Here is a 17,240-nt window from a genome sequence, read left to right as displayed (position 1 = left end):
GAGACTGAGCGCTTCAGCGAGCACCCTCCCAAGCAGGATTTATCACCGCCTTAACGCACGAGGTGTTGGCCCTCACAGCTGCTTCTGAGATTGGGATCGTGGATGGGGAAACCAAACAGGAGCTACAGCCAGAGACGACCGTTAGCAGCTCTGCCTTTGGACCTGCAGTGATTCACTATCAGGTTGCTGGAACCTGCTGCGCTTGTAGGAGTCGTGAGAACTGCAGGGCTCAGACACGTCGGAAAAACAACACTCCCGGTCTTGAGAGCAACAGCCAGGAGCATCAAGGACGCATCTGCAAGAATGACTGCTCTAACCCAGATAACTTCATACAGCAACGAGGTGGCAGAATCAGCAACAGGGCTCAGCTCCCCATGTCCAGACCTGGGGTGAGAGCCAGATCTCCTGCAGAACACGATCTGATGGGGACGATCCCCCAAGCAGAAACCGGGCCCAGCAGGTCCCGTGTGATACCCTCTTGTCCCCTCCGTGGCTCTCCACAGGCAACTGGATGGAGTAAACCTGCCTTGATGCAGCAAGGCTCCCACTGGGAGAGACAGAGGGTATCTGCATGGTTCCCCCATCAATTTACAAGACAAAATTAACGCCTCTGACTCCCGCCACGCAGCCGCACGCTGCGGGATGGATTCACACGCCAGGTCGGCTCCCAGCCAGGGCTCTCTGCCCCGCTCCTGCCCGCCAGCTCCGGGAGAGACGAGCTGTCGCAGGATCTGCACTGAGACCGGGGACAAGGGGTGGTGGGGAGCTCGGGGAGGGCGATAATCCCCCCGCCGGGGGTGCCAGCCTTGCCCCGGGCAGCCGAATGAGCGGACTGCCCCCTCCCGGGAGGAGAGCAGCTCTGCAGCGGCTAGGGACGGGGCTTGGCTGGTGTCGGCTCGGGCCCGCCGCGGGGGGAGCAGAGGACGGGGTGACAGCTGAAGAGCTTTACCAACAAAGGGGGGATTCAGGGGAGCAGCGGTGACAACTGCGCCGGGAAGCATCCCCCGCCGCCGAAAACGCTGCGCTGCAAATCTGCCTGCAAGAGGGATTTAGCTGGCTCGGCTCCCTGCGGCCCCGGCGCTACGGCCCATAGCCCCACACCGCTCCCAGTCACACACAAACAGCCAGGAGAGCCTTCGGGAGGCACAAAAATGACCCCACTGAGCAGGTTGAACGCTCTTACTCTCCCCCAGCATGTGGACTGTGCTGGCAGCGGCTGTACCGAGGTCCTCTGCTTACACAGGTAGTGTCGCTCCCACCCCAAGGGCTGAAGCAAGGTGGTTTCAACACGCCTCTCCTCCGCAGCTGTAACCCACACACGCGTCTGCAGGAGCCTGTGAAGTGAGGTGAGCAGATACATGCTGGTTTCTAGCAGGGAAAGCAACTAATTTGCACAGACCTTAGTAACTTCAGACAGACGATTCCATGTTCCCAGCTCCTCCAAGAACCCATTTCCCCCTCAAATAAAGCTCGAGCACAGACCAGTCCTGTAACTGAACCAAACTGGGATCGTTTCTGCAAGCTCCAGTCGTGCTCCCAGTCACTGATACCACTTATTCCTTGCCAAGAACGGCAACGTCCTCTCTGCTTTGATGCCAGAAATGAGAAGCTATCTCAGGAAATGCCACTGTACTTAACCTGCTCTTCAGCTGACACAGTCTCGGAGGTCACTAACCTCATCTGGCTGTTCTTCATTTGCTTTTTCACACCTGGCTGCGTGCTAGCTCTGATGCTGCAGTGATGCTCAGAGAGCTGGTTCCACTCACAAGGGGCAGAAGACTAAACACCACAGGAAGAGTTCAGCTCACCAAGAGGCCTGAGCCAGCGCAAGGGTAGGGAGGGCCGTACCTCGCTCCACTGAAAGGGATGATCCTACCAAAGAGCTCTCATGTGAGTGCTCGGTTCTACACCTTCTCCCTAAGCTCCCTTTCCCAGCCTGTCCGCTCGCTACGCCTCTGGTCTCACCCAGTACAGCTGCTCTTCCGTCACGTTAAAACTAATTTTCCAGCCTAATCCCCAAGCTAGGGCAGGCTCTGAGATGTTGTCGATGGTCTTCAAAGTTTGGAACCAGCTGCACAACTGGCCTTGCCCTTGAAGACAAACAGATAGAAGCCGATAGTCCCAACAGCGAACCAAAAGCTCATGGATGCTGCCAGCCAGTCCACTCCTGACTGGAGCAGAACAGCTGAGAAAAGACGCAGCCTTGAGTCTAAACAAGGCAGTTCTGCATCAGAAAAGCAATCCTTCTGAAATTCTCCTCCAGCCCTCGTATGCCTCCCCTGCTAGCACAGCTGGGACACAGCTGGACCAGCTGCTGCTCATCCTCCTGCAGACACTCGCTGCAGTGGCAGCCCTCCAGTTTCAGGTCCTTCTGTTGAAGGAGAGGACACAAAACAGTTACAGGCATCACATACAGGTGGGGAGCCGCCACCTCTCAAACCAGAAGGGACATGGAATGATTATTGCCTTTTGAACACATTTCCAATCAGCTCTACCTGCCTCAATTTACACTTCTCCAGAAACAGGAGGTGCAGTCCCACAGAGGAGTCTTTACATGCCTTGAAATAAAGGTGAGATTCTGCAAGCATATTAGTTCAATCCCAAAGCAGTCTTAAAACACACAGCTACTTAGTGCTGTGGCTAACACCCAAGTGGAATGCAGCCCTGTTCTCTTTGTGACTTGCTTCCTAACTGCCACAAGAGAAATACCAGTAGTTATTTGCTTTTATGTCAAACCAGAGGACAGGAGCAAGAACATCAGCAAGGATGCAGCTCAGACAATCCAACCGCCACATTCCAACTCGGGTAACCATGTCCTGTTGGCTCCCGGGTAGCAATTAAAAAAAAAAAAAAAAAAAAATCAGTATGCCATCCTCCTTGTTGAAACGAGGCATTAGGGTACAATTGTCACAAAAAGGAAGATAGTTAGATAAATCAGAGGAATAAAAATAAATCAAGTCTCAATTGCAAGGCCACAGTGGCACTGAGGGAGGTACCAGCAGTATCTGCAAATCAGGAAGAACTATGGGATGATCTTAAAGCTGGGCGCACACAAAATCGCCTCTCTTGGGAACGAAAAGCAGAAGGAGATATGTTACAAAAGCATTTGTACAATGGCTCTAACATTGTTTTCAGCCATCACAATTTATACCATTTTCTGGAATTGGGTCTTGTTAAATGCCAAGCACTGACACGCCTGGAGTGCCCACCCGGGGAGCAGGGGCTCATTTGCTAATTGTGACTGCCTGGCTGCAGGGAGCTACAGCATCTAGCAGAGGATGTGAACAGGGGACGGGGAGAGATCTTCTGAAGAGCAATTGGAAAGGAGAAAAAAATAAAATTGTTTTTATAGGTGACAGTAATCAAGAAAAGTGTTTACATGAGTGTTTGGGAAGGGAAGGACAGAAGTTTACACAGAAATCAGCAAACTTGCTGCCTGCTGCCACAAAACCATTTACTCTTCACAGTGGTTCATTCTTCAATATACGATATAAGTATTTCAAAAGCCTCCAGGCTGCTGTCCCACACTCTCCTTCAGCTTATTTACCTACAGTTACTGGTTTCAACAGAGCTCAATAACAAAAATATACAAGTTTTTCCACTTTCCCAACCAAATTCATTAAGAGGCAGCTCTCTCCCTGAACCCCCAGGCACCCGGCAGAAGGCTCTCTGCTTGGAGTCTGGCCCTTTCACAACCACTCTCTAAACCGCACATCTTATCTAAAAGCTAAGCCAGAAACCATATGTGACACCTGGAAGATGAAACCCCCTCTCATCAGTATGAGGTGGCGAGAGAAATACAACAGAAGGCATCTTGTAATACAGCCTGGGGAGGAGAGGGAAGGGGCAAAAGCACACATTGCAGTCTGGTAACAAAGCTACGGACACAAACCTTCTCCCAAAGCCACCACAGTCCCAGCAGCTTCCAAAACACACCCCACCATACAGACATACTAATCACAGGCCAAGAAAGAGCTAGAGAGAGTTCCCAAAGCACCCCTATAGCTGTTACCTGAACACCATTTAGCATACTGTAGTGCTCTGGGAAACAGAGGTGTACATCTGTAGGTTTTTTTCAGATCACGATGGGAAAAAAAAAGTGACTAGCCAACAGGATAATGCAAAATAATTGATTTTATTTAAAATAAAAAGCAAAAACACAATCATCCAAACAAGACAATTAAGAATATCCCAGCTCTGCTGGATGGGGTGATAAAAGCAGCTAACGGCAGTGGCAGGGCTTGGAGCTGACAGCGTGACCATGACCATCAAACAAATCGGTAAGCTCTTTCCTTCCCCCCTTTGCAAGGGGGATGCCAAAAACCTCCCATTACAATTAGCCCACACAGACATTTCAGATTTGATTCAGTCAACAGTCTTGCTTCCTGCCCCACGATGGCTGGGGATTCAGGGAGGAAAAATGTCTACGTTAATTATGAAAGAGGTTGCTGTCTTTCTTCTAAGCATTTGAAGAGGCTTAATGTAACTGAGAAGACAAACTGTAGCCAGCATACCCGAGCTGGAAAAGGGAGGAAGGTATGCCAGTGCTTCCTCCACGTCACCTGCTCCCAGAGCACTTGTGCAGAGAACAGGTGCCGAGATCGGCGTGCCGGTTGTTCACATCTACAGTTCCGACAGGGTATTTACGCATTTACTCCTGAACTGTCATAGCAGACAAGCCTGCATTCGTTACCAGACTCAAATGCACAGCCAGAGCTCACAAATCCCTTTACCTCTCACCAGAGCAGGCAGGACAATGACACCGATACCAACAGTACAATCGGGAAGACCATGGTCCAAACGCAGCACGCGGCTCTCTAAGCTGTCCCTGGGGAACAAGGCAGCCCACGAAGTACCACAGGGCTGACGAAGCGCCAGCGGGGGCTGAGGTGGAGCAGCACTGCTGCTTTGGGGCTCAAGGAAATGAGGGGCCCACTGGGTCTGGGTGCTGGACCACAGCAGCCTGCTACATCCAGGGGCTCTACAGTACACAAAAGCAGTGGGGTTGGAGTAGGAGATATGGATGCCCCAAGAAGCACAAGCCTGGAGAAGCGAGAGCACAAAACCCACTCTCCCCAGTCAGCCTCCCATGAGCACAGAGCTAGGCACAAGGGGACCACAGTTTTTAACTTTATTCCCCATTCACCTGGCCTGGAACGAGGGCCTGGGAAGCACCAGCTCCCTCTCTTCCTGTAAGGCCAGGGAAGCTGACTCTCTGATAAGAGATAATTTATGCTAGTCCTATTTTAAAAAGATCCCAGTCTAGCAGGACCTCCTCTTTAGAGCAGGCCATGAAATGCCAACAGTTAAACTCTGGTGAAAACAAAAAGCCTTGTTCTGTGACAATTTATGTACCACACAGCAATTCTGGAAGAGCCACTGCGGAACACCACGTGGCCAAGAGTGCTGAACAACATCCCCAATGTTTCCTGCTACAGAAAGCTAACACCAGGTTAGGAAGTCTCAGGTTGCTTAGGATGTCTGGAACACTTTTTGTGGGAGGACGACTTCAAAGCATCTTACACAGTAAATACATCTCAGCCTCACAACACCCCTGTGAGGTAGGTATTTTCCTCATCTACTAAAACAAAGACAGAAGCTCACCGATTCAGCTGAGGCGAGAGCCTGTAAGCAGAAGAACCAGAGAATCCCAGGAGTCACGATGCTCAGGTAGCCTAAACAGATACTCCTTTGTTTCATACCAGAAAGTGTCTTGTGGAGAAGTCAGTACAGCATTGATGGTATCACGATGCCTGCAGTCCATTTCAAACACACTGCTTTTCTGCGAGCGATGTCAAATGAACATAGGCTTCAATCTGAAATTGTTTTATTTCACACCATGGAAGAGTTCATAGGCACGGAAGAATACTTTGCACTCTACATCTTCCAATTGTGCTTCTGGTGGTAGAGGTGTGGCTTTCCCAGCACAGCAATCAGACTTTCATGCAGATGTAAGATTTTTAAGACTGGAAAACTCAACTGTGCATGCCAAATGCAATTGCAAGCTACAGCATAAGCCATCTTACTGTACATACTGATAGTCAAGCCACCAAAGAGGGCGGTGGACAGCTCTAAGGGCTGCCCTCACGGTGACAGAGCTGAAACTTCTGAGCCTTCACCTCTCCAGGCTCCAACATTCTTCCAAAAGCTGCAGTCTGCTCTGTCTGAGAAGACATAAAGATTGTGCAGGCTCCCAGGCTGTTCAACCGGGCAGGAAAAAAGGCAACCTTGGCCAGAAATGCCAGGAGTTTGAGAAGTTTTTTTGAAAATGAAGTAATATTGTGGAAGAATCTGCAGCAGTCTACAGAGCAAGCGTGCTCACTTATGCCTGGCTATCACAGTAAATTCAGGAGTCTGGACAGCTAAGGAGTGTACCAATAAACCTTCTCTCTTTCTATTTGTTCACCACCACACTGCTCCTACACAAAGTGGCTGGGACAGAAGATTTGGAAACAAAAGATCCTGACAAACGTATTTAAGATTCCCTTATACAATGGGATATGGCCCAGTCTCCAAGAAGGAAGAGAGTGTTTAAATAGGAAGAGACAAGGTTAAGAAAAGGATCAGAAAACCCAGACAAGCAATATTCTGAGTTCCATCCAACCTAACGTGCATAAGAAACTCACAGTTAAGGCTGCCAATCTGCTTTGTAATTGCACTACCAGTGCCTGGGCATTATTGCATGTTTAGTACAGGCATACTACTTCCGCTTTCAAGTTTCCTCTCCCAAAGAAGAATGGCTGAAGTGAGATCTAATACCCACCTCCTAGGTCCCAGGAGAGCACCCAAGGAAGCACCACAACCCAGCTATCTTCTGGCTGTGCTGTTCAGATAGAGAAGAAGGATCGTTTCCTTGCAGCACACCTTCAGCCAGCCAGACCTCTTTGCTGACACCACCAGCACAAGCCCCTGCTAAAAAAACCCCAGTAGCTCCAACAGATCCCTTGGGGATGAGAGCTTTACCCGGCATAATACAAACGCATCTACACAGACGTAAGCAACACATTGCATTTTTAAAAAGCATAAAACAACAATATGCCCCCCTCCCAGTCCTTTAAAATTGGCACCACAAGTTCTGGAAACATCTGAACCCATAACTTCAAAGAAAAGCCATTTAGATATGTGAAATGCACTGGCCTGAATGAGCCCATGGCCCTATGACTGCTTGGTATTTAAAGCCCAGCAACTGTTGTTATGCAACTTTGTCAGTTGTTGCCCGTATTTAAAGCCCAGCAACTGTTGTTATCATGTAAGAGTGAGACTTTGTCAGTTGTTGCCTAGTGCTAAACATCACACCTGCACCTGAAGGATTGTAATTACTGGCAAATGCTGACATTTTCCCCTACAGGTTTTGCTGTGCAAGAAACTCCAGGATTCTCCTGCTCCATTGAGCTTCCTATCGCAAGGTGCTAGTGCATCTTTGTTACCAGTCATCATAACAGACACAGAGCAAAAGTAAATGGACTGTTGCTGGTTAAGGTGTTGCACTTTAGATGTATGCGCATAGATTAAGACCACAAAAGATGCTTCAGGTCGGTGGTCACCTCCGCTGAAGTTGCTTCAGTGTTTGGAGCATTCATTCCACCTTCCCTTCCTGAAATTCTGGTGCGAGATCCACCGGACATTCGGATAGGCCAAAAGGGCTGGTGTTCCTTTCCTCAAGTGTATAGGACAACATGTAAACATATGACAGTGTCAAAGCAAAGCAGGTTTTTAGATTTACCTGCTGTTTTTAAAAAGAGTTCTTTAAAAACTGACCGTTGTCTTCCTTACCAGTTACATGAACCATTAAATACTTGGCGTGTCCTTACCCAAAGCTGGGTTATTAGTGCACTCACTTGGGGCGCAGAGGGGACAAAGCATTGCACTATAACGTAGAGTCGGGGCATTCCCCTACAAGTTATTAAGGAGCCAACCTTCGACAGCACATAATGAAGACGGATGTCTGGGTCGAGGAAGAGTGACAAAAACTTAAGGACTGTGAGAAACAGAAGCAGAAGGGGGTAGAACAGAGCTGGCTGGCTGCTAACGGAGCTTCGACCGGCAGCTGCCTCTAGGCGGGTGTTGTTATCTCTCAGGGGTAGCTGCGGCCTCCACAAGACTCCCTAATCCTGTCAAAAAAAGTACAACTGCCTGTCAACAACTATAGCATTTCCCCTCATATCAGCACAAAAGATCACAGCGTGCAGGTTAATTGTATGCTTATTTTTCCTATAGAATTGTACAAGCCAGAGAAGATTTTGTTTGGAACTGTTTCTATCAACTAATCCATCACACAGCTGGAGCAGAAAGCCCACCCATCCTCACAGAGCAAAACAATCAACATACAGGAGGAAGAACAGTTAAACCTGGAAAGCAAGTGTTCTGGGCAATGTGCTAGTTTGTTATATTTAAGATACTGATTTCAAAATTTGAAGTGCAAACAGCCTAAAAATGCACGGGATTTTCAGAAGAACAGATCTACATTGCTGCAGCTCTTTTTTAAAAAAAAAAAAAAAACAACAAAAAAACCACGAAAAAAACAGGGTCTGCATTAAGGCTTGTTATCTCCTGCTGCTCATTCCCTGCCTGCAGTGACAATTGGCCGCTGAAATGGGATTTGACAATGTCATAGCAAACAAATTGTTAAAACCTCCAGAGGAAAATAAGCAGTCAGTACAGTTCTCTCCAACTGTTTAACGATGCTCTGTACTTGTAATTCAATTGTACTCGGTTATGAGCAACTCCTGGAAACGAGAGCAGTATATCACAGCAAGATAAACGGCAACATGTACAGGAGCAAACAGGTCTTTAGGCAGTACCCTACACTGGGAAGTCAGGCATGATAGACTCTGGACTTCCTCAGGTAAATTACTACTGCACACCTTCGTTCACAGGCTGCACAGTAAGTCACCACAGCACTTGCATCCATGCCAAACCTGGGGTATCCAACAGCTCAAGAACTAGACAGTACCCTAATGCAGGCAGGCAGCTAATACAACAGCATCGGTTAACCAAACTGCAAGGAGTTTGCTTAAGAATTTTGGCAAGCCTCTGCTATACGAGAAAAAAAGGCTTAATTTAGCAAAGAATTTCTAAGTTTCTCCCTGCAGTGTACCCCTAGATTCCCAGTGTCTCACTCTTTTTAACCTGGCAAGTCCAGAGAACTTCCTTCCTCGGCAACTTTACCCTAAGCAGTATCTATTCTTGGTTCTGCAATATTAATGTTCCCTCCCTCCAGACTGACTAGAAAAAAAAAAAACAACAAAAAAAAAAAAAAAAAAAAAGGAAAAAAGGTAAAAAAAGGTAAAACCAGACACTTGTGACTTGGGATGAATTTTGCCTTTAACAGATAAAAGAGTGGGCCAATTTGAAGTAATGCAAGCAACAATATGAGAAACTGTACAACTACTTGAAGGTTTTCCATTTGGACAATAAGGCATTGAAACCTGAGTCTTGCCTGATCTTGCCTCATCTTTAACTGTTTACTATTCATTTGTGCTCTCTGGAAAGCACGGTTAAAATATCCCACCTCACCAATTACAAAAAATAAAATAATTGCTCTATTAAAAGAGACAACTAGGAAAAGCAATAAACCCGTTTATTTAATAAAGTAAACCACCTAATTTTTTTAAAAACATCAAGAATCTCAGTTTTCAGTTTGGAGGGATTAAAAGAATTCATGGAGGGAAAATATCACCACTGGCCAGCTGCTTTACATTCTGTAAGGGACACCCTTGCTCCCCATCCCTCTGTCCTGACGAACCACCCTATCTTAACTCTGCCAGCTCTGCCTTGTATTGTCTTTTGCTTGTTTAAAAACCAACAGTTGCCATTGGGTCACCTGGAGGAGCTGCGCTCTTTGCTCACGCAGTCATCCTGGGAAGTTGTATCACCGTTACCCATCATGCTGCACGTTCTCCTCTTTTTCCTCCGGTGCATCATCCCCTCTGTCTCAGAGCCAGAGTCACACTGAAGTATGAAGAGATGAAAACAGAATTCAGAGAAAGCTAGTAAACTCTTTGTGCTGTGGAATTCACCATAAGAGCTACCTCTGCAACCCTGAATAACCAATATTCAAAGAACATGCTATTTTAGATTAGACACATGAAATAAAATTTAAACTTAGATTTCATCACTGATTAAGCTGGCTTGGTGCAAGATAACTGATGCATTCGTTTTGGCTCCCAGAAGGACCTGATTTTCCGAGAGCAGACTCGGTGCTTTCTGAAGCATTCAGGTGCCTAGAAAAGTCCCCTGTCATAACTGACAGTCTCAGTTTTGGATCTTGTTCCCCCTTCCCAATTTTAAAAGATCCATTTTGCAGCCATTTTACACAAGCATGGCTTAGCTAAATGAGTGACAGATTTATATACAATACAAACATAAATGAAACCAACTAAATTCATTTAGCAATACAAAGAGAGGCTTCAGCAAACAGAACCTGCTAAAACGACAGGCTCCTCCACCATGTAGATTTGTTTAGTTGCTTTCTATTAATTTCTTCCATAAGATGTTAATATTAGGATGAGGACACATGATCAGGTATGGAAAAGACAACAGGATATGGATCACCTACTGTAGTAGAAAACATTACCTCTGAATCGGAATCTGAGGAGCTGGAACTTGAGGAACTGGAAGAATCACTAGAACTATCGGAAGCAATACCAGTAGATTCCTGCAGGTCAACTGAATCAGCCAAGGCTGCCAAGTCAGGATGTTCCTGCTTTAGGATCCTAAATACAGTTGAAATTTCAGGGTTCGCCTTTGAACAGCAACACCACACAGAAACAAATAGGGTATTCTGCGGGTGTTGTTTTAAATAGAGAATACGAAAAGAAAGCTACTAAATCTCTTACCTGTACCATTTCCGTGACAATTTGGGTCTCCCTCTTACTGTCTTGTGCCACACCACAGGGAAGTTGGTACAGCTGGCAAAGTTTTGCGTGATGGCAATAGTTGTGTCAAGATTGAGAACTACATGCCACCAGCCACCTACAAATACGACACCAATGACCACTTCTGGCTACATAGCAGAAAAACTCAAGAACAGCCGTGAACACTTTTCCCACAGCACATGTGAAAATTGGACCTTATCTCCCAAACCCAGGTGAGTTTGCCACCATGTCATCTTTCCTCAGTCTTATTTCAGCATTTGCTCCAATGCTTTACAGATTCTTGTTACAGAAGGCTGCTCAACACTCTGGCCAAATTATCCAGCTCATGAACAGTACTGAAGATCTGATTTGACAGCAACACACTGGCTACTGACGGCTTATTTAATAGCAAGAGCCATTGTAACCCAGACCACACAGAGACCCTCTCTGTTAAGCTGGAGAGCACTTTCCATGCTGATTTAGTAAGGTTCTTATGACTACAGACTAACCTTTCATTTAAAAATAGATGCAAAATTGTTTCCCCACACAGGACAAAAATAGACAGTGGCGTTCTTACAACCCACTTATAACCTCATAAAACGACTAAAGAAACAGTTTAATGGAACCCGACAGCTACAAAATCTTAACAGAAGGTACACTGAGGAGTCACTAATAAGTGCCAAGACAATCACAAGGCACTCTTCAAACATGAAGTCAGCTGTATGTTAGAGACAAACAATGTGGATAGAAGCTATGGGCCATGCTGCACAAAAATGACGCAAGGTTTAGAAACTAGAATTTGGCACTCTACTCACCCACTTTATCCACTAGCCACCTCACCTCCCAGCTATAATGGGGACACAGTGTGCAGCCACTCAAAGAGAACGGCATCTTTATCAGATCTTTCTTTAGCTTTTGATTTCAAATGCAAGATGAAGCATAACCACAGAGAGGTGGGTGGAAAGTGTCAGTGCCTTTAAGTAGCTCTTTTCCCACAGCTAAGAAAAATTCACAGGCAGTCAGACTACCCAGGCTACAAAATCCAGTCATGAATTTGCTACAGTGTATATAAACTCAAACATTTTGGCTAAGAAATACCAGTATTCAAACACCTCTATTATTTTATGCTTTGACAGTTTCTTATTACTGCAATTTACTTCAGGACCAAATTCCTGTGATGCTGCAACTCAGGTCCCATTTGTTTTGTCACCTGTACCACATGCAATCCATACAGGCCATATATGTTTCAGAACATTCAGAAAATAACTGAGTAGCCTCAAAATGTGCCTCACAATATATATATATCCCTTTTGAAACAGCTCAAAACAGTTTCTTTTGTAAGAGATGGGCCATAAGAAAGCTGAAATATTCTCTTCATCTCTACTACACACAAATGTTAAAAATATGCTTTTCTCTCCCAGATTTCCTTACCGGGGAGATTTGCACATACCTGGCACAAAGACTGTCTCTCCTGGTTTCTGTAAAATTTCCAGGGGCTTGAATTCAGGGGGCCAGGTGGGTAGCTGCGTCCTAGGGTAGATGACATTGAACCAAGTGATAGCCTCATCCTGCTGATTCCCTCCCTCTTCTCGCGTCACTTTGATCAGCTCTCTGGGAGTGCTGGTAGGGAACAGGCACCAACGCTTATGTCCCTGGACTAAGGCATTCCATGCACTAGTTCCCAAGGGATCGATGTGAATTCCTGTTCCAGAACGAGGTGGGCCCATCACAAACCATCTGCATGGGGGGAAAAAAAAATATCCTTTTTAGCTAGCTCCTCTTATCTTCATATTACACAGAAAATTACAGCTGTTAATTTCACATACAGTTAGCAATCAAGGTAGTTACAGTTCCTTCATTTACCTTCTTGAGATTGTTAGGCTCACACTACAGCAAAAGATACAACACAGGTTTAACCTAAAAACCAACATGAATGGGGACAGGAATGACTCTGGGACAAGAGAGCAAAGACAGCTTTTTAAAACAAAATACAGCTATGGAATACAAACATTTCTTCAATAAAATATATACTTACTTCAAGGTTTATGAATGTGATTAACTCATAACAGCCTGCTTTAGGATTCTTACTATGCAGGGAGACCCTCCTAATCCTATGTTTTTCTAAAATTCTCTGCTTATAAATGAACCCAGAGCTGCAGAACGAGGAACAAACAAAAGGCAATACAAGTAAGGAACGGAACAAAGTTACGCAACCCTGGCGTCCCTCTATGCCTTCTGTTCATTTACAACAGGCTTTTCATTCTAACATTTAACTAGATTGAGCTTATTCTCTGGTGACCATTCAGGATTTGGTGCATATATTCTCATTCCCCGTTTGCAAGGTTTATTTCTCCCTATGGAGAACTTTATTTGCTATACGTATTTAGCAGCAACAGCACCCTCAATGGCTCATTTCCCCTGTAACAGAACAGTAAGATCTACTGTACCAGTTAAAGCAGTGTAAGCGAGGTGACTTAATATCAGGCATCAGGAAAAAAAAAAAAAAAAAAAAAAAAAGGTCAATAATTGTCAATGGGCAGCAGAGAGGGTAGAAACTAAAGCACCACCAAACCGCTCCATCGCATGGCTGACAGGCAGGAGATACCCAGCAAGAGGAGTTCAAAGGTTCAGAAAATATCAGAAGTCCTGAGGAGAAGGACTTGGTTGATGAGAAACTCAACATGAGCCAGCAATATGTGCCTGCAGCCCAGAAAGCCAACTGTATCCTGGGCTGCATCCCCAGCAGTGTGGCCAGCAGGGCAACAGAGGGGATTCTGCCCCTCTACTCCACTCTGGTGCAACCCCACGTGCATGACTGTGTCCAGCTCTGGAGCCCCCAACATAAAAAGGACATGGACCTGTTGGAACAGGTCCAGAAAGATGATCAGAGAGCTGTAGCACCCCTGCTGTCAGGGCAGGTTGAGAGAGTTGGGGATGTTCAGCCTGGAGAAGAGAAGGCTTGGGGTGACCTTATAGCCCCTTCCAGATCCTAAAGGGGCTACAGGAAATGGGGAATAACTCTTTATCAGGGAGTGTAGCCGCAGGACAAGGGGTAACAGTTTTAAACTGAAAGAGGGGAGATTTTGATTAGATATTAGGAAGAAATTCTTTACTCTGTGGGTGGTGAGCCCCTGGCCCAGGTTGCCCCGAGAAGCTGTGGCTGCCCCATCCCTGGAGGTGTTCAAGGCCAGGTTGGATGGGGCTTGGAGCAACCTGGGCTGGTGGGAGGTGTCCCTGCCCAGGGCAGGAGGGTTGGAATGAGATGATGTTCCCTTCCAACTCTAACCATTCTACGATGATTGTATGAAGTCAGCAAAGTCTTTATCTCCCCTTTCCAATGCAGGTGTGAATTAAGCTGGTTTCCAAGTATCATTTGCCAGCACCAATTGTAGGACTGTAAATTTGGTTATCAAGCTGCTCTCTTCCTATTTCATAGAGGAGCCATAAAAATGTGAATAAGCAAGCAGGTGTTTCTCACTTCTATTGTCAATTCACTCTTTAGATTCATATTAGCCTTGGAAAGCTAATTAAACCACAAGCAGAACAGTCAAAGCTTTTACTAAGTCAGAAGAAATGAAACACAAAGATCTGTCTGGTACAGACAGACATACTGTTCAATACCATTTTTCTGACTATAACCAGAATCTACACACTTAGAAGATTTAAAACCCCTTATTTAGTGACACTATCATTTTCCAGCAGGTGTTTAATTTACAATGAACATAACCCAGCTTGCAAGAAGACATCAAATTTACCATTAAAGACTTCATATCCTGTAACTTCAATTTAAAAGCAAACCCCGCCCCTAACTAAAATAGCTGCTTCAGTAAGTGGCTTCCAAAAATTACTGCCCTTATTTTGAGAAGAAACAATTCCAATAAAGATGCTCTTCTTACTTTAAGATCTATACACTATCACACCTCTAAATACAGAGGTCAATCTGTACAGCGCATATCCTGATCATATGATTAGAAAGCACCACTTCCTGCTAGATTTTCAATTATGCTCTTAAACTACTGGATACTCTTCATCTGTTTCTGTACTGAGATGAAACCCCTAGCTCCAGGAGGCATCCGTGTGCTCTCTTGCTTCATCTCTCAAAAAATGGTAACAGCCTCAAACAAACCCAAGTTTTCCAGAACAAAGTACAAGAATCGTGAATACCAAGATCATAGTCAAGGAGCTCAGCATGTGCCTGTAGGTGGGGAGGGTGTGAGGGAAAGAGGTATCAATATAAGTGAGTCACAACCAGATTATCTAGTTTACCTATAACTTGGACAAATGATTCCCAGTTCTGTAAGTGTACTCAGTTTCTACTAGACACTACACCTGGTGTGCTTTTTCATTCGATCACAGCATTGTATTTTCTTCTTAGAAGCAAGTTGTAAAAAGGGTCTGTTACAGCACTGTAAAAACACCTACTTCAGGGATCTTAAATAGAATTGGTTTCATGCTTCTCTCCTGCAAAAGCACAACTGGACTACAGACACATGAAAGATTGCAGAGAGAGTACCACTATTCATAACTTGTTCTACTTTATTAAATAAATAAAAAAAAAAGAAACAATAAAACCCCCACATCACAGCCTCACATTGCTCAAAGGGCAAGGCATTCTCTGACAATTATAATGTAGCTGTAAAGACTTTAATTACTAGGGAGCATTCAGCTTATGCTCATTGTTGTTATGAAGCATTATATTAACATAGCCAGAAATCCCTTTTGTATCTAACAGCCCAAATACAAGGTTGTTGCATTTGACTTCAGGAACAAAGTGTCATTTCAACCCTTTTTTTTTTTTTTGCATCTGATTAAGAGAAGTTGAAAAGACTACATAGATGCGAAATACTGTTCTCTCTCAAAATCATCTGAAGGGGAGCTAAGAACTGGTCTCCACACTTCACACTAATCTAGCTTAAGATCTTTACCTTAAAAGGACTGACTCATAATTAAACAAAATCCTACTATGTATGTAAGCCACTGGTGCAAAACCCAGGAGCTAGTCCTGAGGTACTGAAAATTTGAAAGCCAGAGGCACACTTAGCAAGAAATTAATCTTCATAACTTTCAGTAGCTATGTGATTTTTTTTTTTTCTAGATCTAAGAAGTGAGGTAAACTGACTGAAAAAAAAAAACAACCCAAAAAACCAACAACTTGTAGCAACACTGGTGGCAGAACCAGAAACTGTAATATACCAATCTGCCCTTCCCTCCCTCTGGGTTACAGATGTATGCTTATTTCAAAATACCAAACGTGAAGGTACCACTTTGTTTTATAAAAGGCAATCACACCTATATATGAACAGCTAATGAAATGGAAAATACCTATTTTTATCTTGTTGTCATGCTACTATACCTGTAAGGAGGCCTTCGCTTCTCCCCTGCATACTGAAACAGATCATCAGTGAAGAATTTGGGTACTTTGTAGTCCTCCAGGAGTTTCCTGCGCTTGGGATGCTCCCCGTAACTGCTGTCAAAGATGTAGAGCGGGCTGTCATCACGTGTGGTTTCCATATACTCTATGTAGTACTTCATCTTCATCTTCACAGAATAACCATCATTGTCCTCCCCACATTTGAACTTCTGGTTCCTATACTTGCGTTTCAGTCGTTCCAGAGTCCACTTCTCTTGGGCAGACCAGCCCACCTGAGCATTCAGCAAGACTACAGGCTTGTAAGGTTTTTCGTAACGCTCAACAAATTCCTCCACTGTTAACTGGAGTGCATCTGCCCTCTCCACATTATCCTGCGAAACCAAGAAAGCAATGCAGAATGAATATTAGGACAGATTAATGTTCTAGAACCACGCTTTTCAAGTCGGCATGGAGGAGCTTCACACTCATACTTTGCTCCGTACACCACGACGGTATCAAGCTGCCTACGTGTTATTTTAAGCTCCCCGGGGCTGCAGTCCTATTTCTCATACTCTGCTCCTTGCGCACATCAGTAACACCAGCAGCCTGAAGCCGTTTGGCCCTCCTTCCCACCAAGGTAATTCCCCAGGGGGTGAGGCCTCCCCTACTCTTTCGGCTGGCACATCCTCTGCTGCACTTCACCCTCCCTCGCCGCCCCCGGGACCCCGGGGAAGGCGCCTGGGAATTGCGTGGGCGCTCGGCCCCGAGGGTACCCATCCCACCCCGACGGGGCCCTGACCCTCCCCACACCCCTCGCCACGTGGAGGGAGAAGAAAACGCGGATTCTGCTCGACCACCCTCCCTTGTCGCCCCTTTCCCTCATGGCCCCCGCCCCAGCACCCCCGGGGAGCCCCACCAGCTCTGAGGCAACCCCGGCCTCAAGAAAGGCCTCAGACTTCCCCCAGGCCCCCCTTCTCCTCAGGCCTCCCCGAGGACCCCTTCAGTGCTTGTGTCGCCCCCCCCCCCCCCCCCTC

The 17,240-nt window shown here is 45.8% G+C and overlaps 2 protein-coding genes across 2 annotated transcripts in view; one reads left to right on the top strand and one right to left on the bottom strand.

The window, feature by feature from the left end:
• Positions 1-7,393: 7,393 nt before the first annotated feature.
• On the bottom strand, positions 7,394-17,089 carry JMJD6 (jumonji domain containing 6). The gene is made up of 7 exons (XM_009882410.1): positions 17,006-17,089; positions 16,210-16,598; positions 12,307-12,593; positions 10,839-10,974; positions 10,577-10,715; positions 9,824-9,951; positions 7,394-8,111 (listed from the first exon to the last, which is right to left on the bottom strand). Exons 1-7 carry the CDS (start codon positions 17,087-17,089, stop codon positions 8,075-8,077), a joined length of 1,200 nt encoding a protein of 399 aa, XP_009880712.1. The 3' UTR covers positions 7,394-8,074.
• The window catches only part of METTL23 (methyltransferase like 23), a 2,591-nt gene continuing 2,438 nt past the window's right edge, over positions 17,088-17,240 (top strand). The window contains exon 1 of the mRNA XM_009882409.1: positions 17,088-17,132. Within this exon, the coding sequence (XP_009880711.1) occupies positions 17,088-17,132 (45 nt within the window). The remainder of the gene's footprint in view (positions 17,133-17,240) is intronic.

This window comes from Charadrius vociferus, unplaced genomic scaffold (genome assembly GCF_000708025.1).
Source record: "Charadrius vociferus isolate BGI_N301 unplaced genomic scaffold, ASM70802v2 scaffold773, whole genome shotgun sequence".
Taxonomy (NCBI): domain Eukaryota; kingdom Metazoa; phylum Chordata; class Aves; order Charadriiformes; family Charadriidae; genus Charadrius; species Charadrius vociferus.
The sequence above is the reverse complement of the archived record's forward strand: the minus strand, read 5'-3'. Positions and strand labels throughout refer to the sequence as shown.

Excerpts from the sequence above, each read along its gene's own strand:
- JMJD6 (XM_009882410.1), bottom strand. The coding sequence starts at position 17,089 with ATGAGGGAAAGGGGCGACAAGGGAGGGTGGTCGAGCAGAATCCGCGTT. Across the intron at positions 10,716-10,838 it reads TTGTCACGGAAATGGTACAG|GATCCTAAAGCAGGAACATC; the intron begins GTAAGAGATTTA and ends AACTGTATTTAG. Across the intron at positions 8,112-9,823 it reads AAAGAGCGCAGCTCCTCCAG|GATTAGGGAGTCTTGTGGAG; the intron begins GTGACCCAATGG and ends TTTTTTTGACAG.